At 43.6% G+C, this 27,985-nt stretch overlaps 2 protein-coding genes across 2 annotated transcripts; one reads left to right on the forward strand and one right to left on the reverse strand.

The window, feature by feature from the left end:
- The first annotated feature begins 1,619 nt into the window (after window positions 1-1,619).
- Window positions 1,620-7,365, forward strand: LOC125544272 (70 kDa peptidyl-prolyl isomerase). The gene is made up of 13 exons (XM_048707887.2): window positions 1,620-1,955; window positions 3,227-3,313; window positions 3,851-4,111; window positions 4,193-4,267; window positions 4,388-4,468; window positions 4,545-4,739; window positions 5,785-5,874; window positions 6,001-6,173; window positions 6,263-6,385; window positions 6,497-6,643; window positions 6,725-6,852; window positions 6,920-7,037; window positions 7,114-7,365. The coding sequence occupies exons 1-13, from the start codon at window positions 1,763-1,765 to the stop codon at window positions 7,120-7,122; spliced, it is 1,680 nt and encodes a 559-aa protein (XP_048563844.1). The 5' UTR covers window positions 1,620-1,762; the 3' UTR covers window positions 7,123-7,365.
- A 14,554-nt stretch (window positions 7,366-21,919) lies between these two features.
- Window positions 21,920-26,300, reverse strand: LOC125520314 (uncharacterized). Its single transcript, XM_048685209.2, has 5 exons — window positions 26,133-26,300; window positions 25,833-26,033; window positions 25,627-25,737; window positions 24,184-25,041; window positions 21,920-23,732 (listed from the first exon to the last, which is right to left on the reverse strand). Exons 1-5 carry the CDS (start codon window positions 26,164-26,166, stop codon window positions 22,096-22,098), a joined length of 2,841 nt encoding a protein of 946 aa, XP_048541166.1. The 5' UTR covers window positions 26,167-26,300; the 3' UTR covers window positions 21,920-22,095.
- Window positions 26,301-27,985: the final 1,685 nt, after the last annotated feature.

Here is a 27,985-nt window from a genome sequence, read left to right on the forward strand (position 1 = left end):
CTTAAAACCAATGGAGGGGAGTTGGTCGACGGTATGAAAAAAAATCTACCAAGGTTAACCTACGAAAAAACCCGGACGAAAGTGGTGGGACGAAAATTGACCGGCGGAGACTACCAACTGCTCCATTAGGAGTAGAGATAATCTTGCTCTACCGGCTCAGAGACCAAAAATAGTTCCCCGACAAATTGTTGCTCTTCTTAGTCAGGTATGCAAGGAAAACAAATGGTGCCAAGAGCTCAAACTTTTGCTTGGGGGCTTCTTCACCGAGCTCTTCCCATTGGTAAAAGGGCAAGTAAGTTCTCCAAACATATTGTGGGAGAATGTGTTAGATGTGCTACTTTAGAAGATGAAATGCACATGTTTTTTCTATGCCATTTCTCTAAAGCTGCATGGTTCTTCTCTCCTTGGTTCATTAGAACGGAGGTCATTGCAGCAAATCATCATTCAACTCCTCAAATAATCCAGGCTTTGCTCACTTCGGCTCATCCCTATATCAAAGTCACTAGTTTATACACTTTTTGTGGTCTATTTGGAAGGCAAGAAATGATGCTCTATTTGGTAGAAAATTTTGCAAACCATCACAGGTGTTCTCTATAGCTAATGCAATCATGCAGGACTCGAAGCTTGAAGATATGTTTTTGACTCCTCACGAACATCGCTGCACTCGCTCGGTAGACCAACACGTAGTGCCACAACGGGATATTTTTCTGCTTGCGGGTAATGCCATCTTCTGTGATGCTGCTTGAAAAAATGAAGGAAATGTCCAATCATCTCCAGTGGGCATTGGCATCATCACCCAAACTGGAGGCAATCAACATCACCAACAACTGCATGTCTCTGCTTTGTCTCCACCAGCATCGACTCCCCTGCAGGCTGAAGCATTTGGATTGCATCTTGCTGTGATGCTAGCTGAAGTACTTCATTTACAAGAACCATGTTTCTACACGGATAGCTCTGTCCTGGCATCGGCGGCAAATGCGACATCCATCTTCAAGGATGCAGGCTATTGGAGCATTAGGCCCACCCTTGCGGCCATTCGGTCATCCCTAACTTTCCATTCCAGCAAGACCAATCATGTCAGTATGCATTATAATATTAAGGCTCGCCATCACGCAAAGCTAGCTCTCAAAATTCAGAATAAGCCTCTAGCTGTTAGGCGTCTTTCTTCAGACACAGGTCTTTGCCTTGGTAGGGATGTTATTTCCATGTCAAGTGTGAGTCCATTAGCACTCCTCTATGTAAAATGTTGCTAATGGAATAAAATCTTGTTATGTTTTTAAAAAGGAAAGATTTGAGCTCATATTATGAAAAGAGGGCGTATAAAGTATTTATATGAATTTGGTAAATCTTATAACCCAAAGGTCTTTCTAGAAGGTCCTTTGAATTCAATTTTCTCCAAACTTCATAAAAAATCCTGCAATATGGAGAGGCTCCGAAAGACAGGCTTTAAACGCATGGCCTGTGCGTGGGGATTTGAATCTGATGAAATGTAACCACGTGATCACACTCAAGAGGGAGGATTACGAATTTACGATGCTACCCACCAAACCTGAAGCAGCCGCTGCCGTTCACTTTCCATTTCTAATCCCCCCGGAACACTCTAGAAGCCCAATTTGGTTCTCTTCTTTAAACCCTGACCCTCATCATCTCCCCCTCGTGCTCTCTCTTTCTCTCGCTCTCGAACCTTCCGAAGTCCAAACCCTAGCGAGCTCCCTTCCGCCTCCCCCAAGACACAAACCTCAGATCTCACCCAGCCCACGCCATGGACGACGACTTCGACATCCCCGCGGGCGACGACATGATGATGGGGGACGGGATGGGTGACTTCGGCGGCGCCGAAGGGCCGGGGATGAAGGTGGGCGAGGAGAAGGAGATCGGGAAGCAGGGGCTTAAGAAGAAGCTGCTCAAGGAGGGCGAAGGATGGGACACCCCCGAGGTCGGCGACGAGGTCGAAGGTATCCGCACTACCACTGCTACAGTATTCCTCTCAAATCGCAGATGCTGCCATGCCGCAGTTCGATCCAGTCCGTGCCCCGCTTTAGGATTCAGATGGAGTGTTGAGTGGTGCGGAGCTAGTGGACAAATTAGGAGAAAAATTTGTACGAGTAGACACCTTGTCTCACGCTGTATGGTCTGTCAATTTTGAATCGTTGCTGCGATGCTGTGATGCGTGAAAGGCTAGTTCGCTCCTCTGGAATCAGTGAGGTGCTTTTTTGGTGGGATGCGGAGTTAGTGGTGAAACTAGGAGAAAATTGTATATGACTTCTCGCATGCTGTCATCTGTGAAGTTCGAATCATTTTTATGACATGGTTTGTGAAGTTTTGAAATTACTAAGATGTTTTACTGTGGGATGCGTAGTTAGTGGTGAAACTAGGAGTAAGTTGCAGACGGCTTCGCTCATGCTCTCATCTGTGAAGTTTGAATCGTTTCTGTGACATTGTCTGAAGTTTCAATCATTTATGTGACATTATGCTAGTTTGATTAGTTTGATCCTTGAGGTGTTCAAGCATCATTCGTTGTTGCTAGCTCTACCACATGGTTATGACCTGCTGTGGAAAGTGTACTTTATGATTAACTTTTTTTTTTTGCGGATAGCGCTTGAATAATGAAATAACGGGAGTTTTTTTGAATGAAATTGCTCATTAGGGAAATTTATTATTGTTGCTATTGCTGTTGTGTCACTTATTGTTCCATGCCTGAACAGATTATGTATACTACTCCCTCCGTTCTAAATTACTCGTCATAGAAATGGATGTATCTAGAACTAAAATACATCTAGATACATCCATTTCTACGACGAGTAATTCGGAACGGAGGGAGTAGCAAATTGCCAGTGCGAACTTGAAAAAAGAACATGCTATTTTTGGTATATATATCACTAAAAATATGTTAGGTTTCACCAAAATCTATTCCTCTTACTTCTTTGGACGAGGTGGGGGAGGGATGGGGCTGATCTGGAGATACTGAGGAGTTTTCTGCAAATGTGGAGCAGAATGCAGGGTTCTTTTTCAAAATTACCACAAGTTACATTGCATGCATTGGGTGCAGATCGGATGGTCAAAAAGGACCGATGACAGAAACACCATCATCAGCAACCGAGTTTTATATGAGTGTATTTATATTTATATTTATGTATTTATAGGAGTGTATAAACTGCTGCATCCTGTTGGCTGAGGATTTGAATAAGTAATTTTTGGCTGATGTACCATTGCGTTGATGTTTCAGTCCATTACACTGGCACCCTCCTTGATGGTAAAAAGTTCGACTCCAGCCGTGATCGTGATGACACATTCAAGTTCAAGCTGGGACAAGGTTCATTTCTTCCTCCCTTTATTTTTATTATACATAATGTATTCTCATTTTTGGATAAGGTCTTGTAAACGATTTGATTGTGAGCAGTGTGCTGCACATGTTTACCTTTGGCTGGTGCGGTACATAACAGAATTATGGGGTTTCTTGTAGTTGATTAAACTGGGTAATTATTAAACGATCCTTCATTTGACAGGCTAGTTTGTTTTGGGCCTTGTGCTTGTGTGCTAAACAACTTCCTGCGAGCATGTGAGCTTTGGTAATGTGCACATGCAATCACCATTCTTGAACAAATACTGGACTGTAGTTGCTTGACAGAAGTTGCTGATGACCGACTAAATGCTAATTCAGCAAATTTCTGTACCAATGGGTAGTAGCAATCTTGTTCTTTCTTTAGTTTAGTCACGCTCGTCATTTATTAATTATTATAACAAAGTTAATTGCCGCAAGTTTGTTTCTATATGCTCCATGATGTTGGGATTGCACATTCTAGTGTATTTTCGTTACTTAGTTGCTAATTTGTTGCCAACTTATGTCCAGGTCAAGTAATAAAGGGATGGGATCAAGGCATTAAGACCATGAAGAAAGGGGAAAATGCACTTTTCACCATTCCTCCTGAATTGGCTTATGGTGAATCTGGTTCACCCCCAACTATTCCGGCCAATGCCACGCTGCAGTTCGATGTTGAGCTGCTTTCTTGGACCAGTGTCAGGGACATTTGCAAAGATGGTGGCATATTCAAGAAGATATTGAAGGAGGGAGATAAATGGGAGAACCCAAAGGATCCTGATGAAGTATTTGGTAATCTTTGCTAACTGAAACAGCTTCCTATCGCATGTATTCCCCTTCTTATTTGCGTAACCGACATTTCTTGTGTTGTAGTGAAATATGAGGCTCGGCTTGAGGATGGTACTATTGTGTCCAAGTCTGAGGGGGTTGAATTTACTGTTAAAGATGGTGATGCTCTCTCTCTCTCTCTCTCTCTCTCTCTCTTCCGCTCTTCTCTACACATGTGCAACCTGCTGAGAGTGTTGCACTCAATGCACTGCTTGCTAACAAATTAGAATCTGGTTTCAGGACACCTCTGCCCTGCACTGGCCAAAGCTGTTAAAACCATGAAAAAAGGAGAGAAGGTGCTCCTCACGGTCAAGCCACAGTGTAAGCTTATTTGAGGCTACCTTCCTTTGTATTTTTTCCCTTTTCCCGGGCAGGTTTTTGAACTTTGCATTGGCAGATGGATTTGGTGAGATGGGTAGACCAGCAGCTGGCGACGGAGGTGCTGTGCCACCAAATGCTGGTCTTATTATTGACCTTGAGTTGGTTTCATGGAAGACTGTCACAGAAATAGGGGATGATAAGAAGATCCTCAAAAAAGTTCTCAAGGAGGGCGAAGGATATGAACGTCCCAATGAGGGTGCAGTTGTTACAGGTATACTAGATGATACCCCGCGCGTTGCTGCGGAAATTTTATATTGATAAATAGAAATATTGATGGAGTTCGGAATAGAGAAATCATGATAGTGTTTTATGCTAACAATTAGTGCAAACATCGAAGTTCTTGCCATGGTATGAAACTGAAGCAAACGTACCCAAATGAGAGTTGTTCTGGATTGCAGTTGCACGGCCGGCCATTAGTGCAAGGAATATGGAACAAATTTGTCATTACATCTATAGAATAAGTACTGCTTCATTAGTGATAATGCATGGCAAAGAAGCAAATATAATTTTTTCAAAACAGAAGAGTATTCATTCATGCAGATACATGCACGTACCGGATCATCATGAAATGATCTCGGCCATAATTAAAGTTGATCAACCTAGTGATGGCTAATTGCTGATTTGGGATCAGGAAGAAGGCAGGGTAGATCATGAGAAGCTTGCATGGGTGTGGTTGACAATGTCCTGCATGTGGCGGAAAAAAAAGTTTATAGGTTACAAATATAAGGTGCACGTTTATTCAACATAAACGTAAATTCAGAGGCAAATTCAGAGATGGGGACTGAATAGTGGCGGAAGGGAGATGAATGGAAAAGATATGACCTGTTCTTTATCTACCAATGAATATTTCTTTGGGGTTTTTGTACGCATTTATCTTTTTATTAAAAGCCTTAACGAAGAGAGAGAGGTCAGAGAAACGGGTGCAGGATGTGGGGAAGGGTTGCAGCCATCGCTGGTTTATAAAGGCTGAAAATAAAACGCATGAGAGTGCTAGTCTTCTGTGCGTTGCATCTATTGGAAACGGAAGGCATGATGTGGCACGCATGTATGTTTGGAGATGATGATATGGCAAGATTGCTGAGGTGGATATGCTGCATGTTGAGATAAATAGTTGTAGTGGGGATCAACTTCTTAAGTATATATGATAAGCTTAACCATGATGGTTATTGTTTTAACTACACACGGCACCGCTGTTTGAGTATGAACTAATTGTTCTGTAATAAGTTATAACTGAATCGTATCTTTGTCATTGACAGTCAAAATAACTGGAAAACTTCAAGATGGCACAGTATTCTTGAAGAAGGGGCATGATGAACAAGAGCCATTTGAATTTAAGACTGATGAAGGTACCTTTTCTCTTTGCTTTTGTTTGTGCATGTTTTGGTCGCATTAAGTAATCCATTGAACTCCACTGTTGTACTGTGATGTGTGAATAATATGTTTGTTCCTTTTGGTTTATACTCTATTTCCAGAGGCGGTCATTGAGGGTCTTGATCGTGCTGTGCTAAACATGAAGAAGGGCGAGGTTGCTCTTGTCACTATTCCCCCTGAATATGCTTATGGCTCAACAGAGTCAAAGCAGGATGCTGTCATTCCACCTAACAGTACTGTGATTTACGAAGTGGAGCTTGTATCATTTGTAAAGGTGTGCTTCTCTTTGAAATGTTTCTGTGCATTCTTCTGATTCAGCATTCTGTGTACAGCCAAAATTATGAGCATCTTTTTGATACATAGGATAAGGAGTCATGGGACTTGAACAACTCAGAGAAGATTGAGGCCGCTGGAACCAAGAAAGAAGAGGGGAATGCCTTGTTCAAATCGGGCAAATATGCCAGAGCTTCTAAGCGCTATGAGAAGGTCTGACGTCTTCCTTTTGCTTTACATCTGTAGACATGTCATCTGTGTTCTCACTTTGCTCGGCTTCTCTATGGTGCCCGATTGACCATCTGAAATCCATTTACTTCCCAGGCTGCAAAGTTCATTGACTATGACACTTCGTTCAGTGAGGATGAGAAAAAGCAGTCCAAGCAACTGAAGATCACCTGCAACTTAAACAATGCTGCCTGCAAGCTGAAGCTGAAAGACTATAAGCAAGCCGAAAAGCTTTGCACCAAGGTACATTTATCACTGATCCCGCAATAGTGTATATTTACTATTCGTAACAAACCAAGGTAACACATCTCGCTCTTTTGACAGGTTCTGGAACTGGACAGCCAAAATGTCAAGGCTTTGTACAGAAGGGCTCAAGCTTACACTCAGCTTGCTGACCTAGAGTTAGCGGAGGTTGACATTAAGAAGGCATTGGAAATTGATCCTGAAAACAGGCAAGTTCTGATACTGACAAGGTTACACTGTCGATTTGATTTCTGACGAAGTTGCTGCTTGTGACAGGGATGTGAAGTTGACATACAAGACTCTGAAGGAAAAGATCAAGGAAATCAACAAGAAGGATGCCAAATTCTACAGCAATATGTTCTCTAAGATGACCAAGCCTTCAGCAGAAGAAAGCGTAAGCACATCTGCATCTCTCACTGTTTAATTTCGTGTCCACGCAGCAGATATCTAATTGGTTTCCCCAATCACAGAAAGCTTGAACTGGAGCAGTACCCAAAGGAAGGATAGGAGTCCCGGAGTGCGCTCAAGGAAGGGCCAGATTGCCTGCTCAGCTCTATGGGCTGGTTAGATCACACATGTGCTTGGAGTTGCTAAAAACTAGAGAAATTTCAGTTTTGAGGTTGCCAGGCGATATTTTTTCTTGTCAAGAACAATGCATGTTTAGACCTTTGCATATTATAGTGTGTGCTTTCCGGGAAATAGATGGTCCTTCCTTAAGAATCTGTGATGTGTGCTTTCCTAACGCACCCTTATGCAAGGTTTCGCTGCTTGAACGTCTCATTTCAGAGTTAATCTGAAGTGTGTCGGCGCTCCTGCTGAAGGCAGCGTATGTGATGATAGCCCCTAACACAAAGTATTAGGGTCTGTCTATGTTGCATCTAGATGTGAGATATCTCACATCTAACTATGACATGATCCCACGTCAGCAGGTAAACAAGCCCACACCCTGTCCATTGTTTGTATCAATTTCATGTATTTCTCGTCAGCGGTACCGCCCCGCCCAGTTAGTGCCACGAGTCTAGGTTGTCGTGCGTCTTTGTTTTTTCTTTGCGGGTGATCGGCGTCTTCGTTGACCCTTTTTCTTCTAGCGCGTGTACGTGTGTAAAGAAGTTAGCACTTGTAGGCCCAACGTGTAAGCCGGTGTTGTGATGGAGCCTGTCACATTGCGTAGAAAAGAACCCTGCTGATGTGAAACCCCTCTCTTTATCCCCTGTCACTTTCACCTTTATGCTTTCTTCCCTTTTTTAGCACGTGAAAAAGCAGCATGCATGCATTAATCAAGTTTGGTTTGGCAAAAAAATAAAATTTGAAAAAATGACATACTCGAATTTTTTTATGGACGAGATGATTTTTTTTAAATACATGTTAAACATCTTACAAACACATGACGAGATGAATTTATTTTTTAAACATGAAGAATATTTTAAAAGTCACACATGGAGAAAAAACCAAAAATAATCAAATTTACATATATAGAATGAACGCGCAACTGGCTCGATTGAGTTTTGTTTCATAGGTGAAAATGCACATGCGCCCACTTGCAAGTTGCAAGTGAATGTGTGCTTGCAACTGTGATGAAAAAAAAAACGCATGCTCCAGTTGCAAGTCGAGGGTGGGTTTGCAACTACTATGAAACAAAACACATGTTCAGTTGGCAGTCGAGTGTTAAGTTGCAACTGGGACAACTACGAGCCCATTTACTAGTTGAGGGTAGACTTGCAACTATGAAAAATACCAAACTATGAGCCTAGTTGCGAGTCAAGGGTTCGATTGCAACTAGGATGAAACAAACTATGTGTCCAGTTGCGAGTCAAGGGTGAGCTAGCAACTGTGATGAAAAATAAAAACACATACTCTGGTTGCGAGTCAAAGGTGGGCATGCAACTGGGACAACTACGAGCCCGGTTGCGAGTCGAGAGCGGACTTGCAACTAGGACAAATACAAAACTATGAGCCCATTTACAAGTCAAGGGTCGACTTGCAACTGGGATAAAACAAACTACAGACCGAGTTGCCAGTTAAGGGTGGACCTGCAACTGGGATGAAAAACAAAACACGGGCCAAGTTGCGAGTGAAGGTTAGACTTGCAACTAGGATGAAATAAACTATGAGCCTAGTTGCGAATCAAGCACGGACTTGCAACCCTGACAACTACACAAAACTACAAATACCATTTGCGAGTCGAGAGTGAATTTGCAACTAGGACAACGACAAACTATGATCGCAGTTGCGAGTCGAGGGTGGGCTTGCAACTGGGATGAAAAAACACATGCCCAGTTGCCAGTCGAGTGTGGTGTTGCAACTAGGACAACTACGAGCCAATTAGCCAGTCGAGGGTGGACTTGCAACTGTGAAAACTATGAAACTGTAAGCCTAGTTGCGAGTCAATGGTCCGACTTGCAACTAGGATGAAACAAATTATGTGCCCAATTGCGAGTCAAGGGGTGAGCTTGCAACCGTGATGAAAAAACTAAAACAAATACTCTAGTTACGAGTCGAAGGTGGGCTTGCAACTAGGACAACTACGAGCCGAGTTGCAAGTCGAGGGCGGACTTGCAACTGGGACAAATACAAAACTACAAGCTCACTTGCGAGTCAAGGGTCGACTTCAGCTGGGGAAAAAACAAACTACAAGCCCAATTACTAGTTAAGGGTGGACCTACAGGTAGGATGGAAAACAAAACATGGGCCGAGTTGCGAGTGAAGGTTGGACTTGCAACTGGGGAAACTACACAAAACTATGATACGAGTTGCGAGTCGACGGTGGACTTGCAACTGAGACAACAACAAAACTATGGGCCCAGTTGCGAGTTGAGGGTGACTTGCAATTGGGACAACTATGAACCTACAAGCCCAATTTGCGAGTCAAGGGCGGACTGGCAATTGGGATGAAACAAACTACTGGCCTAGTTGCGAATCAAGGACAGACTTGCAACCCTGACAACTACACAAAACTATGATATCATTCGCGAGTCAAGAGTGAATTTTCAACTGGGACAATGACAAACTACGAGTTGCGAGTCGAGGGTGGGCTTGCAACTGGGGAGAAAACGAAAACACATGCCAGTTGCTAGTCGAGTGTGGTGTTGCAACTAGGACAACTATGAGCCAATTAGACAAACGAGAGTGGACTGACAACTTTGAAAACTAGGAAACCATAAGCCTAGTTGCGAGTCAAGGGTCTGGCTTGAAACTGGGATGAAACAAATTATGTGCCAAGTTGCAAGTCGAAGGTGGGCTTGCAACTGGGATAGCAACGAGCCTGGTTACGAGTCGATGGCAGACTTGCAACTGATACAAATACAAAACTACGAGCCCAGTCGCGAGTCAAGAGTCAACCTGCAGCTGGGATACAACAAACTACAAGCCCAATTGCGAGTTAAGGATGGACCTGCAACTAGGATGGAAAACAAAACACGGATCGAGTTGCGAGTGAAGGTTGGACTTGCAATTGAGAAGAAACAAACTACGGCCTAGGTGTGAGTCAGCAGTGAATTTGCAACTGTGACAACTACACAAAACTATGAGACGAGTTACAAGTCAAAGGTGGACCTGCAACTAAGACGACAACAACAAAACTATGGGTCTAGTTGCCAGTCGAGGGTGGACTTGCAACTGGGACAACTATGGAACTACAAGCCCAGTTGCGAGTCAATGGTGTACTTGCAACTAGGATGAAACAAACTACGAGCCTGGTTGCAAATGAAGGATGGACTTGCAACCATGACAACTACACAAAACTACGATACCATTTGTGAGTCGGAAGTGAACTTGCAACTGGAACAATGACAAACGAGAAGCCTAGTTGTGAGTCGAGCGTGCACTTACAACTGGGATGGAAAACAAAACACATGCCCAGTTGCAACTAGGAAAAACGCGGACCCGGTTGCATGTTGAGGATGGAGTTGCAACTGGGACACAAATGATTACCCTCCGCCCCCACAAATGAAGATTGCGATTCAAGGGCGGACTTGCAAGATAGTTGTGTTGGGTTTCGTAGTAATTTTAAAAAAATTCCTACGCACACGCAAGATCATGGTGATGCATAGCAACGAGAGGGGAGAGTGTTGTCTACGTACCCACGCAGACCGACTGCGGAAGCGTTGACACAACGTAGAGGAAGTAGTCGTACGTCTTCGCGATCCAACCGATCAAGCACCGAAACTACGGCACCTCCGAGTTCGAGCACACGTTCAGCTCGATGACGATCCCCGGACTCCGATCCAGCAAAGTGTCGGGGAAGAGTTCCATCAGCACGACGGCGTGGTGACGATCTTGATGTACTACAGCAGCAGGGCTTCGCCTAAACTCCGCTACAGTATTATCGAGGAATATGGTGGCTGGGGCACCGCACACGGCTAAGGAATAGATCACGTGGATCAACTTGTGTGTTCTAGGGTGCCTTTGCCTCAGTATATAAAGGACTAGAGGGGGGAGGCTGGCCGGCCAAGGTGTGGCGCGCCAGGAGAGTCCTACTCCCTCTGGGAGTAGGATTCCCCCCCCAATCCTAGTTGGAATAGGATTCACGGAGGGGGAAAAGAGAGAGAGGGGGCCGGCCACCTCTCCTAGTCCTAATAGGACTAGGGGAAGGGGGAGGCGCGCAGCCCATGTAGGGCTGCCTCTTCTCTTTTCCACTAAGGCCCATCATGGCCCATTTAGCTCCCGGGGGGGGGGGGGGGGGTTCCGGTAACCTTCCCGGTACTCCGGTAAAATCCCGATTTCACCCGGAACACTTCCGATATCCAAACATAGGCTTCCAATATATCAATCTTTACGTCTCGACCATTTCGAGACTCCTCGTCATGTCCGTGATCACATCCGGGACTCCGAACAACCTTCGGTACATCTAAATGCATAAACTCATAATATAACTGTCATCGTAACCTTAAGCGTGCGGACCCTACGGGTTCGAGAACAATGTAGACATGACCGAGACACGTCTTCGGTCAATAACCAATAGCGGGACCTGGATGCCCATATTGGCTCCTACATATTCTACGAAGATCTTTATCGGTCATACCGCATAACAACATACGTTGTTCCCTTTGTCATCGGTATGTTACTTGCCTGAGATTCGATCGTCGGTATTCCAGTACCTAGTTCAATCTCGTTACCGGCAAGTCTCTTTACTCGTTCTGTAATACATCATCCCGCAACTAACTCATTTAGTTGCAATGCTTGCAAGGCTTAAGTGATGTGCATTACCGAGAGGGCCCAGAGATACCTCTCCGTCAATCGGAGTGACAAAACCTAATCTCGAAATACGCCAACCCAACATCTACCTTTGGAGACACCTGTAATGCTCCTTTATAATCACCCAGTTACGTTGTGACGTTTGGTAGCACCCAAAGTGTTCCTCCGGCAAACGGGAGTTGCATAATCTCATAGTTATAGGAACATGTATAAGTCATGAAGAAAGCAATAGCAACATACTAAACGATCGGGTGCTAAGCTAATGGAATGGGTCATGTCAATCAGATCATTCAACTAATGATGTGATCCCGTTAATCAAATAACAACTCTTTGTCCATGGTTAGGAAACATAACCATCTTTGATTAACGAGCTAGTCAAGTAGAGGCATACTAGTGACACTCTGTTTGTCTATGTATTCACACATGTATTATGTTTCCGGTTAATACAATTCTAGCATGAATAATAAACATTTATCATGATATAAGGAAATAAATAATAACTTTATTATTGCCTCTAGGGCATATTTCCTTCAGTCTCCCACTTGCACTAGAGTCAATAATCTAGATCACATCGCCATGTGATTTAACATCAATAGTTCACATCTTTATGTGATTGGTTCACATCTCCATGTGACTAACACCCAAAGGGTTTACTAGATTCAATAATCTAGTTCACATTGCTATGTGATTAAGACCCAAAAAAGTGATCATGTTTTGCTTGTGAGAGAAGTTTAGTCAATGGGTCTGCCACATTCAGATCCGCATGTATTTTGCAAATTTCTATGTCAACAATGCTCTGCATGGAGCTACTCTAGCTAATTGCTCCCACTTTCAATATGTATCCAGATTGATACTTAGAGTTATCTGGATCAGTGTCAAATCTTGCATCGACGTAACTTTTTACGACGAACCTTTTTGTCACCTCCATAATTGAGAAATATTTCCTTATTCCACTAAGGATAATTTTGACCGCTGTCCAGTGATCTACTCTTAGATCACCCTTGCTTAACACAGTGTAGGGTATACAATAGATCTGGTACACAACATGGCATACTTTATAGAACCTATGACTGAGGCATAGGGAATGAATTTCATTCTCTTTCTATCTTCTGCCGTGGTCGGGCTTTGAGTCTTACTCAACTTCACACCTTGTAACACATGCAAGAAACTTTTCTTTGACTGTTCCATTTTGAACTACTTCAAAATCTTGTCAAGGTATGTACTCATTGAAAAACTTATCAAGCGTCTTGATTTATCTCTATAGATCTTGATACTCAATATGTAAGCAGCTTTACCGAGGTCTTTCTTTGAAAAACTCCTTTCAAGCACTCCTTTATGCTTTGCAGAATAATTCTACATTATTTCCGATCAACAATATGTCATACACATATACTTATCAGAAATGATGTAGTGCTCCCACTCACTTTCTTGTAAATACAGGCTTCACCGCAAGTCTGTATAAAACTATATGCTTTGATCAACTTATCAAAGCGTATATTCCAACTCCGAGATTCTTGCACCAGTCCATAGATGGATCGCTGGAGCTTGCTTATTTAGTTAACACCTTTAGGATCGACAAAACCTTCTAGTTGCATCGTATACAACTCTTCTTTAGTAAATCCATTAAGGAATGCAGTTTTGTTTATCCATTTGCCAGATTTCATAAAATGCGGCAATTGCTAACATGATTCGGACAGACTTAAGCATAGATACGAGTGAGAAAATCTCATCGTACTCAACACCTTGAACTTGTCGAAAACCTTTTTGCGACAATTCTAGCTTTATAGATAGTAACACTACTATCAGCGTCCGTCTTCCTCTTGAAGATCCATTTATTTTTTATGGCTTGCCGATCATCGGGCAAATCCATCAAAGTCCATACTTTGTTCTCATACATGGATCATATCTCAGATTTCATGGCCTCAAACCATTTCGCGGAATCTGGGCTCATCATCGCTTCCTCATAGTTCGCAAGTTCGTCATGGTCTAGTAACATGACTTCCAGAACAGGATTACCGTACCACTCTGGTGCGGATCTCACCCTGGTTTACCTACGAGATTTGGTAGTAACTTGATCTGAAGTTACATGATCATCATCATTAGCTTCCTCACTAATTGGTGTAGTAGTCACAGGAACAGATTTCTGTGATGAACTTCTTTCCAATAAGGGAGCAGGTACAGTTACCTCATCAAGTTCTACTTTCCTCCCACTCACTTCTTTCGAGAGAAACTCCTTCTCTAGAAAAACTTCGAATTTAGCAACAAAAAGTCTTGCCTTCGGATCTGTGATAGAAGGTGTATCCAATAGTTTCCTTTGGATATCCTATGAAGATTTACTTCTCCGATTTGGGTTCGAGCTTATCATGTTGAAACTTTTTTCACATAAGCATCGCAGTCCCAAACTTTAAGAAACGACAGCTTAGGTTTCTTGCCAAACCATAGTTCACACGGTGTCGTCTCAACGGATTTAGATGGTGCCCTATTTAACGTGAATGCAACTGTCTCTAATGCATAACCCCAAAACGATAGTGGTAGATCGGTAAGAGACATCATAGATTGCACTATATCTAATAAAGTACGGTTATGACGTTCGGACACACCATTATGCTGTGGTGTTCCATGTGGCATGAGTTTGTGAAACTATTCCACATTGTTTTAATTGAAGACCAAACTCGTAACTCAAATATTTGTCTCTGCGATCAGATCGTAGAAACTTTATTTTCTTGTCACGATGATTTTCCACTTCACTCTGAAATTCTTTGAACTTTTCAAATGTTTCAGACTTATGTTTCATCAAGTAGATATACCCATATCTGCTCAAATCATCTGTGAAGTTCAGAAAATAACGATACTTGCCGTGAGCCTTAACACTCATCGGACCGCATACATCAGTATGTATTATTTCCAATAAGTCAGTTGCTCGCTCCGGAGAACGGAGTCTTAGTCATCTTGCCCATGAGGCATGGTTCGCAGGCATCAAGTGATTCATAATCAAGTGATTCCAAAATCCCATCACCATGGAGTTTCTTCATGAGCTTTACACCAATATGACCTAAACGGCAGTGCTACAAATAAGTTGCACTATCATTATTAACTTTGCATCTTTTGGTTTCAATATTATGATTATGTGTATCACTACGATCGAGATCCAACGAACTATTTTCATTGGGTGTGTAACCATATAAGGTTTTATTCATGTAAACAGAACAACAATTTATTCTCTTACTTAAATGAATAACCGTATTACAATAAACATGATCAAATCATATTCATGCTCAACGCAAAAACCAAATAACACTTATTTAGGTTCAACACTAATCCCGGAAGTATAGGGGAGTGTGCGATGATGATCATATCAATCTTGGAACCACTTCCAACACACATCGTCACTTCACCATTAACTAGTCTCTGTTTATTCTGCAACTCCCGTTTCGAGTTACTAATCTTAGCAACTGAACTAGTATCAAATACTGAGGGGTTGCTATAAACACTAGTAAAGTACACATCAATAACATGTATATCAAATATACTTATGTTCACTTTGCCATCCTTCTTATCTGCCAATCACTTGGGATAGTTCCGCTTCCAGTGACCAGTCCATTTGCAGTAGAGACACTTAGTCTCAGGCTTAGGACCAGACTTGGGCTTCTTCACTTGAGCAGCAACTTGCTTGCTGTTCTTCTTGAAGTTCCCCTTCTTCCCTCTGCCCTTTTCTTGAAACTAGTGGTCTTGTCTACCATCAACACTTGATGTTTTTCTCGATTTCTACCTTCGTCAATTTCCGCATTACAAAGAGCTTGGGAATCATTTCCATTATCCCTTGCATATCATACTTCATCACGAAGTTCTACTAACTTGGTGATGGTGACTAGAGAATTCTGTCAATCACTATCTTATCTGGAAGATTAACTCCCACTTGATTCAAGCGATTGTAGTACTCAGACAATCTGAGCACATGCTCACTAGTTGAGCGATTCTCCTCCATCTTTTGGCTATAGAACTTGTTGGAGACTTCATATCTCTCAACTCGGGTATTTGCTTGAAATATTAACTTCAACTCCTGGAACATCTCATATGCTCCATGACGTTCAAAACGTTTTTGAAGTCCCGATTCTAAGCCATTAAGCATGGTGCACTAAACTATCAAGTAGTCATCATATTGAGCTAGCCAAACGTTCATAACGTCTGCATCTGCTCCTGCAATAGGTCCGTCACCTAGCGGTGCATCAAGGACATAATTCTTCTGTGCAGCAATGAGGATAAACCTCAGATCACGGATCCAATCCGCATCTTTGCTACTAATATCTTTCAACACAATTTTCTCTAGGAACATATCAAAATAAACATAGGGAAGCAACGACGCGAGCTATTGATCTACAACATAATTTGCAAAATACTACCAGGACTAAGTTCATGATAAATTTAAGTTCAATTTAATCATATTACTTAAGAACTCCCACTTAGATAGACATCCCTCTAATCCTCTAAGTGATCACGTGATCCAAATCAACTAAACCATAACCGATCATCACGTGAGATGGAGTAGTTTTCAATGGTGAACATCGTTATGTTGATCATATCTACTATATGATTCACGCTCGACCTTTCGGTCTCCGTGTTCCGAGGCCATATCTGTATATGCTTGGCTCGTCAAGTATAACCTGAGTATTCCGCGTGTGCAACTGTTTTGCACCCGTTGTATTTGAACGTAGAACCTATCACACCCGATCATCACGTGGTGTCTCAGCACGAAGAACTTTCGCAACGGTGCATACTCAGGGAGAACACTTCTTGATAATTTAGTGAGAGATCATCTTATAATGCTACCGTCAATCAAAGCAAGATAAGATGCATAAAAGGATAAACATCACATGCAATCAATATAAGTGATATGATATGGCCATCATTATCTTGTGCTTGTGATCTCCATCTCCGAAGCACCGTCGTGATCACCATCGTCACCGGCGTGACACTTTGATCTCCATCGTAGCATCGTTGTCGTCTCGCCAAGCTTATGCTTCTACGACTATCACTACCGCTTAGTAATAAAGTAAAGCATTACATCGCGATTGCATTGCATACAATAAAGCGACAACCATATGGCTCCTGCCAGTTGCCGATAACTCGGTTACAAAACATGATCATCTCATACAATAAAATTCAGCATCATGTATTGACCATATCACATCACAACATGCCCTGCAAAAACAAGTTTAGATGACTTCTACTTTGTTGTTGCAAGTTTTACGTGGCTGCTACGGGCTTAAGCAAGAACCAATCTCACCTACGCATCAAAACCACGACGATAGTTTGTCAAATAGACTCCGTTTTAACCTTCGCAAGGACCGGGCGTAGCCACACTTGGTTCAACTAAAGTTGGAGAGACAGTCGCCCGCAAGCCACCTATGTGCAAAGCACGTCGAGGAAACCGGTCTCGCGTAAGCGTACGCGTAATGTTGGTCCGGGTCGTCTCGTCCAACAATGCCGCCGAACCAAAGTATGACATGCTGGTAGGCAGTATGACTTATATCGCCCACAACTCACTTGTGTTCTACTCGTGCATATAACATCAACATAAATAACCTAGGCTCGGATGCCACTGTTGGGTTTCGTAGTAATTTTAAAAAAAATTCCTACGCACACGCAAGATCATGGTGATGCATAGCAACGAGAAGGGAGAGTGTTGTCTACGTACCCACGCAGACCGACTGCGGAAGCGTTGACACAACGTAGAGGAAGTAGTCGTACGTCTTCGCGATCCAACCGATCAAGCACCGAAACTACGGCACCTCCGAGTTCGAGCACACGTTCAGCTCGATGACGATCCCCGGACTCCGATCCAGCAAAGTGTCGGGGAAGAGTTCCATCAGCACGACGGCGTGGTGACGATCTTGATGTACTACAGCAGCAGGGCTTCGCCTAAACTCCGCTACAGTATTATCGAGGAATATGGTGGCTGGGGCACCGCACACGGCTAAGGAATAGATCACGTGGATCAACTTGTGTGTTCTAGGGTGCCTTTGCCTCAGTATATAAAGGACTAGAGGGGGGAGGCTGGCCGGCCAAGGTGTGGCGCGCCAGGAGAGTCCTACTCCCTCTGGGAGTAGGATTCCCCCCCCCCCAATCCTAGTTGGAATAGGATTCGCGGAGGGGGAAAAGAGAGAGAGGGGGCCGGCCACCTCTCCTAGTCCTAATAGGACTAGGGGAAGGGGGAGGCGCGCAGCCCATGTAGGGCTGCCTCTTCTCTTTTCCACTAAGGCCCATCATGGCCCATTTAGCTCCCGGGGGGGGGGGGGGTTCCGGTAACCTTCCCGGTACTCCGGTAAAATCCCGATTTCACCCGGAACACTTCCGATATCCAAACATAGGCTTCCAATATATCAATCTTTACGTCTCGACCATTTCGAGACTCCTCGTCATGTCCGTGATCACATCCGGGACTCCTAACAACCTTCGGTACATCTAAATGCATAAACTCATAATATAACTATCATCGTAACCTTAAGCGTGCGGACCCTACGGGTTCGAGAACAATGTAGACATGACCGAGACACGTCTTCGGTCAATAACCAATAGCGGGACCTGGATGCCCATATTGGCTCCTACATATTCTACGAAGATCTTTAGCGGTCATACCGCATAACAACATACGTTGTTTCCTTTGTCATCGGTATGTTACTTGCCCGAGATTCGATCGTCGGTATTCCAGTACCTAGTTCAATCTCGTTACCGGCAAGTCTCTTTACTCGTTCTGTAATACATCATCCCGCAACTAACTCATTTAGTTGCAATGCTTGCAAGGCTTAAGTGATGTGCATTACCGAGAGGGCCCAGAGATACCTCTCCGTCAATCGGAGTGACAAAACCTAATCTCGAAATACGCCAACCCAACATCTACCTTTGGAGACACCTGTAATGCTCCTTTATAATCACCCAGTTACGTTGTGACGTTTGGTAGCACCCAAAGTGTTCCTCCGGCAAACGGGAGTTGCATAATCTCATAGTTATAGGAACATGTATAAGTCATGAAGAAAGCAATAGCAACATACTAAACGATCGGGTGCTAAGCTAATGGAATGGGTCATGTCAATCAGATCATTCAACTAATGATGTGATCCCGTTAATCAAATAACAACTCTTTGTCCATGGTTAGGAAACATAACCATCTTTGATTAACGAGCTAGTCAAGTAGAGGCATACTAGTGACACTCTGTTTGTCTATGTATTCACACATGTATTATGTTTCCGGTTAATACAATTCTAGCATGAATAATAAACATTTATCATGATATAAGGAAATAAATAATAACTTTATTATTGCCTCTAGGGCATATTTCCTTCAAGTTGTTTGTCAAGTGAAACACAAAAGGCGAACCAGTTGCATGTCAGGGTGGAGTTGCACCTAGGAAAAGAAGTCTATGAATGAAAATCACAAAAATCACAAAATCCCTAGATGAAAACACAATGCAAAAAGGCAAAAAAAGTATCCAAGGTCACATCACAGTCATCATTGATTGCCATCTTCTTTCATCGTGTGGACAAAGATCGAACCCCTTAGTCGTCTTCCTCCTTCCTACTCGCATCGGCTCTACTCCAAGGCAAATGGGGATGGGAGGGAGACAATGATGATGGAACTGAGGAAGCAGTAATCAACTCATGTCTTCAACTTATAAAATGCATGCCAAAAAGAAAAACGGGTCTCGAGATTGCATCACGAAGTCGGCCCAACAAAAGACACACACGTGAACAGGATGACAAGTGGACACCGGACGTACACGAGACATGGAAGTATAAGACGTGCATGAAAAAATAATCCATGATCAAGATTTGCACAAACATTTTAAAAGCGAACAGGTCGAGCGATCAGAAACCTAGATGAGACATTGCTAAATGTGTTGAAAAAAAGTTCATGAACTTGAAACAAATAAATAAACAAAGACAAAAAAATGCTAATCATGGATATAAATATGTTTCTGGTGCATTCAAAAATATTGAGTGTATATTGAAATAAGTTGACATGTGCTAAAAAAACCGAGTAAGATCGACAAAGAAACAAAGAAAAATGCATAAACCACCAAAATAGAAAAAAGAAATAGAAAACCCAAAGCCTATGGAAAAAAATGAAGACAACGATAACTAAGAAAAAAACAAAAAAGTCAAGAATGAAACAATTCAAACCAAAAAACAAAAGGTAACCAATGCAAAAATTAAAGAAGGAAAACCCAAGAAAGAAACAAAAAATGAAGAAAACCAAGAAAGAACATAATAAAGAAAAAAAAGGAAACAAAGAAAAAGCAAAAGAAATTAAAACAATGAATACCGAGAAAAGCAACAAAAAAATAAAATTAGCAACAAAATTATCATGATTCTTTTTAAAAATCATGAATTTACAAGCATTTAAATTTTAAAAAGTTCATAACTTTAACACAAATAAACAAAAAATAAAACGTAAAAGTGAAAGAAAAAAACAGCAGAACCGACTCGTGCATTTCTACCCTGCACCCCACCATGGAAAACAACACATCTTAGGCAGGAAAAACAACACATTTAATCATGAAAGAATGAAATCGCTGTGCCTTCCTATTAATGCCTGGCAAAAGGACATCCGTATAACAGTCTAAAGCTGTGTGTGCATAACAAGCCGACAAAAACAAAAAAAGCCCGGTCGTGCGCACACAATCAACCGAGGAAAACAAACAACAACGAGCACATCGATGCGAATCAGGCTCGTACAAAGAAACGGGCGAACGCAGGAGGCGGGGGCAGAAAAAAAAATGTGTGCACGAATCCTAAAGACAGTACAGAATCCAATGGCTCTAGACTTAGATGTGAGATAGCTATTTCACATCTAGATGTGAAATAGCAAATCTGAAAGTATTAAGCCACTTACACTTGCGATTGGGAAACCACATAAGTATAAAAGTAATTGTTTGGTAGGCAGGGGTTTCCCTATCAGGACCCATCAATATGAAGCCATTTCATCCCCGAAGCTCTATCTGAAGATCACGGAAGAAAACGAACACTTTCACTGTTCACCCGCTGCGGCTGATGACTGAGCACCGTCCATCCCGGATCCGAGGGTCTACAATCTTCTACTGTTTATCTTCTTTCTTGGGCTGATCCCGATGCTGGCTATATACCCGTGTAAGCGTAGAGGCAGTCAAATCTCTTTTGTATATGGGGTTGAACCCCTACCCAATGCCATGGTCTGGCCGGCATAAACTCTCCCGTGTAATTGCTTGATTCGAGTGAAGCATTCCTCTGATAGTAGCTAATCTCTGTGTAATGCTCTGTTTCACCTTGTTCTCTGAATCCCCTAGTCATTCCGTATTGAGATAAGGTGCGAAATAGCAGTTAAAATCATAGTAGGAATAGAATAGAAGAACTTTATTTGCAAGGAAGGTACAAATTAACAGTTTTGCTAAAGCACATGTAGACATTCCTTACCACTAAATTATGCAAAGCAACAAAATAGCATTGGTGAATGCTCTGAGTGAGCAGGCTGGCCAAATAAATGATGCAGGATGTAGCCGGGGATGGTGAGAAGCAATCAGGTGCAGAATGCAGAACACCAGCACACCAAATTGAGCTAGCACACTACTGCTGACACAATGGTTCTTTAATTTAATTAGTCATCAGATAAGAACAATGCTACTTCTAGAGCGTGCGTTCATGCAGGTGCTCCTTCTCTGATAAATGTACATCAACTGGCTAAGTCTTGATTTTTTACCTCATTAAGGGCACAAGTAAGGCCGGTGTTGGATGCATCAAGAGCCTCTTTTTGCTTACGAGGAATGGATTAAAACAAGAACTCTAGTACAGCTACTCAGACGTTAGGACACCACTAAGCTGCCAACCAAACGATTACACGATTCGACAGCTCCAGTTCTGAACCTAACAAGAGATCACGACAAAAATGGTACAGGGCAGCTGAACGAGGGACACAACAGTTCATGATGAACAAGGGACTGGATCAGTGACTAACGTGAATCGAGGTCTGTTGGGGAACTATTGGGACTCGAATTCGTTGAGCAAGTAGAATTTTAGTGTTAAGAAGAAGAAATCAACAAAGTACAGGACTACTCGAATCAAATAACCGAGCAACTCCAAACAAAAAAGTGATGATGGGACAAACTGAAGTCTGAGACATCATCAGTGCGGACACACGACAGAGCAAACCGGAATGACCATTTACAAATCTGGACAAGCCTAACCACACCGATACACTAGTATGAACTCCAGAAAGACCCTCAGCACGGTCAGTTCATGGAGTGGCAGCAAATAAACGGCATCCACTGCTGCTTCTTCCCTTTCGGCGACTTCTCCACCGGTAACCTGGCCGGAGAGTTCCAGTCTTGCTGCTCGGAAACAGGCTTGACAGGCGAAGGGTTGTCCTTCGACGATCGGCGCCTGAACGACAGCATTCGGTCCTTGGTGCTCGCCTTCTTTTCTTTAACTTCAAATTCAATGCCTTTCTCGGAGAGAAGGGACTTCAGGGACACATGGCTCTTATCTGAATCTATTGTCATTTCCTTGTCTGTGATCTCTTCATTTGGATGGTCATTTGCGCTATCCTTGGTTTTGGTCTCTGCTGCAGTCTCTTCCTTCTGCTTCTTTTCTTCAACACCATCAGTCCGAGCATGGTCCGCGGCAGTGTTTTCATCCCGGTCCTCTTCTTTGGCATCATTTGTGCCCTGTGGTGTGCTGTTCATGTGAGAACTAGAGTCCGCGACAAGGATAGTACCTGCATTGCCTCCGGCATTGACGGATGTAGGGTCCGAAGTAGGCTCTTCACTCTCCTTTCCTTTGACATTATCAATGGTGTGGACCAAGCTAACATCAAGAGTAGATTCTGGAGTTACCTCTTCTTTCTCCTTTCCTTCAACGGCATCAACAATGCTTACCGCATCAGTGTTGTGAGAGGTTGGCTCTGACATAGTTTCTTCACCCTTCTCTTTAACAATATCTGTGTCGTCAAGTACATTTTCGTGAGAACTAGGGATCTCTGTCATGTCTTCATTCTGCATATTGTCTTCGTGTATCACATTAATAGCATGAGGAGCAGGACCTGGCGTAATTTCTTCATCTTGCTTCTTTTCTTCAACTTTATCTGTAATAATGTTCGTCATCTGAGCAGTAGGGTCTGCGGTAGTTTCTTCACCGTGCTTCTCTAATTCAACTATAGTTGGGAGGTCTGCGGTAGTTTCTTCACCATGCTTCTCTAATTCAACTATAGCTGGGAGGTCTGTGGCAGTTTCTTCACCGTGCTTCTTTAATTCAACTATAGCTGGGAGGTCTGCGGTAGTTTCTTCACCGTGCTTCTCTGATTCAACTATAGCTGGGATATCCACCACATTTATCTCATGAGCAGTTCCGACATGGACAACACTCTGTTCCTTTTGCACAATTATGTCTCTGCTGCTTATCACATCGATACTGTCAGAAGCAGGATCTGCTATCACCTCTTCAATCTGTTCTTTTTCCTCAACACTACTTGCACTCTGTAATATGCTGGTCTTCAGAGTACCATCTTCTGCACTGATTTCTTCAATCTGCTTAATCTCTTCGATGTTATCCGTACTGCATACATCATTAGTCTCACGGGAGGTAAGGTCCACACTAACGTTCTCAATTTGTTTATTCTCATCAACATCATGCTCGCTACTCATACTGATCTCCTGAGTAGGGTCTAAGCTAGGCTCTATTGGGTCAATTTGAGATGGCATGGAAATGACATCACTTGTATGGCTTGAATTATTCTGTGTGTCATCTTCTGTTGTCACCTCGGAGGTATCTTTCTTTGTAACATCAGAAGCACTACCAGCTGATATGACCTCAGCAACAGGACTATCCACAGCAGGCTCTGTTGCACTTGATACAGCTTGGGTAACCTCATCTGCAGAATGCTCATTGAATGTCAGTTCATAAACAATAGTCATAAGGGAGATAAAATAGTTGGAGATATTTATGACCATGTTGTTACTTGTGAAATAAAATTACGGTATTCCAGTTTATCTAACTTGTAGACAGGGCTAGATGATTGGATACTGAGGCCTCCTATTTGAGCTGTATAATTAAATTTCAAGCATAAGATAAAATTATCTTTGTGATTTCAATAGAACAACCAATAAGCTAACAACGCCACCGTATTTAGGAATTAGGGATCGTTTTCATCATATGTTGGTTACTATAAGTATAATGCACAAATATGAATTCTGACAGCTCAACCTGACCAAAAGCCCAAAATCAGACTTCACCACTTCTTACAAAAACTTTTGCAACCGAACAACAAAAATAGTACAAAATACAGAGTACAGGATCATCAGCACAAAAACTCAAAGTCTCACCTGCACCAGGATAGCTTGACCCTTCTTCAAGGCCCGTCTGTTTGGAGTTTGTCAGCTGATCTGCTACCACAGAAGTAGAATCAATTTGCTGTTGTGTTTCGACAACATCTGCTGCCTCCAAATGACAACCACCAGAAGCAAGTTGAGATAAATCATCACTACTGGTATCATCTGTGTGGGCATTATTATCAGTATAAGGCTCCTTATTCCCAAGTACATCGACAGGTTCCTTGATGGTACAAACTTGCTCAACTGGGTTAGGTTCGATAACCCTGCTTTCGTCCTTGGATCCAGTGTCTTCACTGGGGTTTTGCTCTCCGGGAACCACACCTAAGTTGTTGACATATAGATCTTCCTCCACTGTAGTAGGACTATGCCCCTCAACAATTTTGGTTTGCAGCTTCTCTTGATAGAACGAATCAACCTCATTACCTTTTACCAACATGCCCTCACTAGTTTTGTCTTCATCAATGGTGTTGATCATACAATCGTTTTCAGTAACGGCAATACCATCAGTGCTACCAGCTGTAGCAATTGTTTGTGCAGAAAATTCACCTGAAGCGGCATCTGATGCCAGGGACACAGCATTAGACTTGCTTGTTTCATCTGCAGAGAAGTCTGGACTGAATCTTGCACCATCTTCAGGCTCTGACTGACAATGGGAAGCGGAGGCATCCTGATGCTGATCACCACTACAATGTGATTCAGACGGATACAAATCTTGAAAATGCGGTGCGCTTTCAGGCAGCCGCAGATCAACTTCAGTTTGAACGTCAGTTCCATTAGCCTTAGGAGGCCCTTCAGAAGTCACATCATTGATAATGACGTCAACTCCGGCACTATTAGAGGAAGAGTGCACTGCAAAATAAATCCACAGAATAAATTAATTACAGTTGTAACGCATCACAAAAATACAACAGCAGTGAGAAGAGCATTGAAGAAAGTGTACGCATATGGCACGGTGAATAATTAAATAGCCCTGGACTTTCTGGCAGTGTGCTATGCTGCCAGCACAGGATGTTGACAATTTCACAAGACCCCTAGTACTAAGGAACAACAAGCTGCCGGCCTCGCTAATTTACTGAGCGGCATTATTCTACCGATCTTTGGCATGTACACACAGTATGGGATTTCCAAATCATCATTACCCCGAAGAATATTATCCTAACCCCGAAGTTGACAACGAAGTACACACAATCTGAACATTACACCGCTAATCGAGAAGACAGGAACCGCTGTACTGTATTCCAGCCTTGAACATCAGTACGATTTCACCTAATCATGGAAGTTCTTCTCTGCATAGGCAGGCTGATAAATGGGAGGGAAAAAAGAAGTAGAGTAGCAATTTCCACCTGACGAACCGCAACCAAATCATTCGACATAGATTTTTGGCAAATAAAACAAAGAACGGGGAATATTCGGGGAGGAATAATTGGAGCAAACCTCCAGTGTCGTCGTCATCTACTGCGTTCCCAACATCCTCCGCAGATCCGGGCAAAACGGCGCCAGAATCCGAAGCAGGCGCCCCATTTCCCTCTCCTCCGACATCCTCACCTGGGTCGTCGAGGACACGCAAACGCATCAGCGCAAGAACAGCGCAGACGCAAGCAACGCGCCGGAAACAGAGCGGGAAAGGAACCGCGCGGTACCTGGCACCAATTTCTTGCCTTGGCGCTCTTCCTCTGCCTCCGCACTGGCGGCGGCGGCGGCGGTGGGCGGTGACTTGCCGCCGCCAGCGCCGCAGTTCTTGCGGTGCGCGCGCCGCTGCTTGGCGCTGGGGTGCGCGCTCGCGTACTTGTACCCGCACAGGTGGCACAGGTGGCCGCCGCTGCACGCGCCGTCCCCTCCCCCTGCACACACGCACACACGCGGGAACCGCCGCGGTTACATCACACGACGAGCCAGGAGAGAAAAAGAGAGCAAGGGGCGCCACAATGCGCTGAGCTCACCGGCAGCGCCGCTCCTGTTGCCGCCGCTGTCCATGGCGAAGCGAGCAGTGTGGGTCTCGGCGCTCCCGTGCTCGGCAATGGCGGCGGCGGCGGCGAAGAGTAACCAGTAGCGTGGGTCGCGTGACAGGTCGCGTCCGGGTCTCCCTTCTTGTGCTGCTTTCGCGAACTCCACTCTGCTCTTACTCACCCCGCGCTGTCGGGGCCCACGGCATCCGGGCCCACGCGTCAGCGATAAATTAACGGTGGCGCGTTAAACGCGCGGCGCGGGGGGCCCTCGGCCGCGGAGGGACAAGAGACTTTCTGGTCGTTTACGTGCAGTTGGGGCCCGCGGCGCTTTCCCTGGAAGAGATCTGGGCCGTCCGTCGCGCAGCTGACGGCCAGAGATGCGGATAAGCTGTAACAAACCGGCCAAGATTCTTCACGAGCGCAGGGGTACCCCACGTGGGGGGTAAAGCGAAGGATTCTTTCCTCGCTCCGGGTGGTAGTAGTTAAGGTAACCTGCGCAGCCTTTCGGTTGCGGATAAAATCATTTCTTGTTTTGTGTAAAAAAGCATCACTATCCATTTAAGCATAGTACAAATGAAGACGTTTATACACATGAGCATACAGTCAACCATATGAACGCATGCCTACCCTTATAAAAAAGACTGAGCCGACATATTATTTTAAAATTCATGATGATGTGACCACATACACCTATATAGTTAATGGAAACATTTTCTTTAGAAAAATGCAAGCATCAGTGCAAGTCTAAAGACTTAAACTCTAGCGCACCGGTATGTCATGGTATGAAATTCTTTGGACTACAAGATCAAATAGTAAAACAAGGTCTCATGAATAATGTTCAACAAATGAGAATTTGGTTTTATCTAAAACTTAAACTCTGGCGGACTGGTTTCACCGTAAATAATCTAACCATGTGACCGGTTCCTTCCTCGTGTGTTCATTCCGCTCATGGTTTTCACTTGGGGCAGTGTGGCGATGTGATGTTACCATCCAAGCCACCTCAGCCCAACCGGGATATCGGGTCCTACTGCATGTGCTCACTGGCGACAGCTTCCAACCAGAACCAGCGTGTATCATATGAGCTGCTGATTGGGTTCGTAGACAGGCGCGAGCAATGGCAATGGTGGTGTCGTGATTGAATCATTGGTAGCCAGGGGCGCAACCGGCGTGACCGCCGTGGCCGAATCATTGGATGTGTTGTTGGACAGGTAGCACGAAACCCTCATCTTATTTGTTTTTGGGAGAGACAAGTAGTAAATCGGGCGCATTATTGGCGCTTTGGTCCAGCCTCTCGTCACCCTTTCTTCGTGTCAATCTCGCTTAGGACCAGCCACCTTTACACCAGTTTGAGCAGGATGTAGAGAAAGAAACTCGCCGCACTGCATTAGTTTTTTTTAGTGCTATGTAAAGGTATCGTTTGGACGGTTCGGCGTGGTAGTTTACCCAATTCCTCGTTCGTGATTTCTGCTCGAGGTGTTCACAACCGATGCGGAATTTACTAGTGAAGGTTTTTGGTCATTAGAGCAACTCTAGTAGATCCCGCAAAAATACGACCCATGAAAATCATTTTTACGGGTCAAAAACATACGCGGCTGAGCAGAACCCGTATCTAAATCTGCATAATTTGAAAAAATTATTTCGCAGAAGAAATTGCACGAACAGAGTTCATCACACACTACATTGTTCATGGCATACTACATAGTTCATCACAAACTACAAGCTTAGTTATACTACATACTACGTTAAACTAGTACTAGGGGGTCGGATCTGACGGCGGCGAGGTCGCGGCAACTGGACGACGCTGGAGAGAAGCCGGACGCTCAATCCTCCTCGCTGGAGCTGCACAG

This window comes from Triticum urartu, chromosome 7A (assembly GCF_056163025.1).
Source record: "Triticum urartu cultivar PI428250 chromosome 7A, HENAU_Tu73, whole genome shotgun sequence".
Lineage (NCBI taxonomy): Eukaryota > Viridiplantae > Streptophyta > Magnoliopsida > Poales > Poaceae > Triticum > Triticum urartu.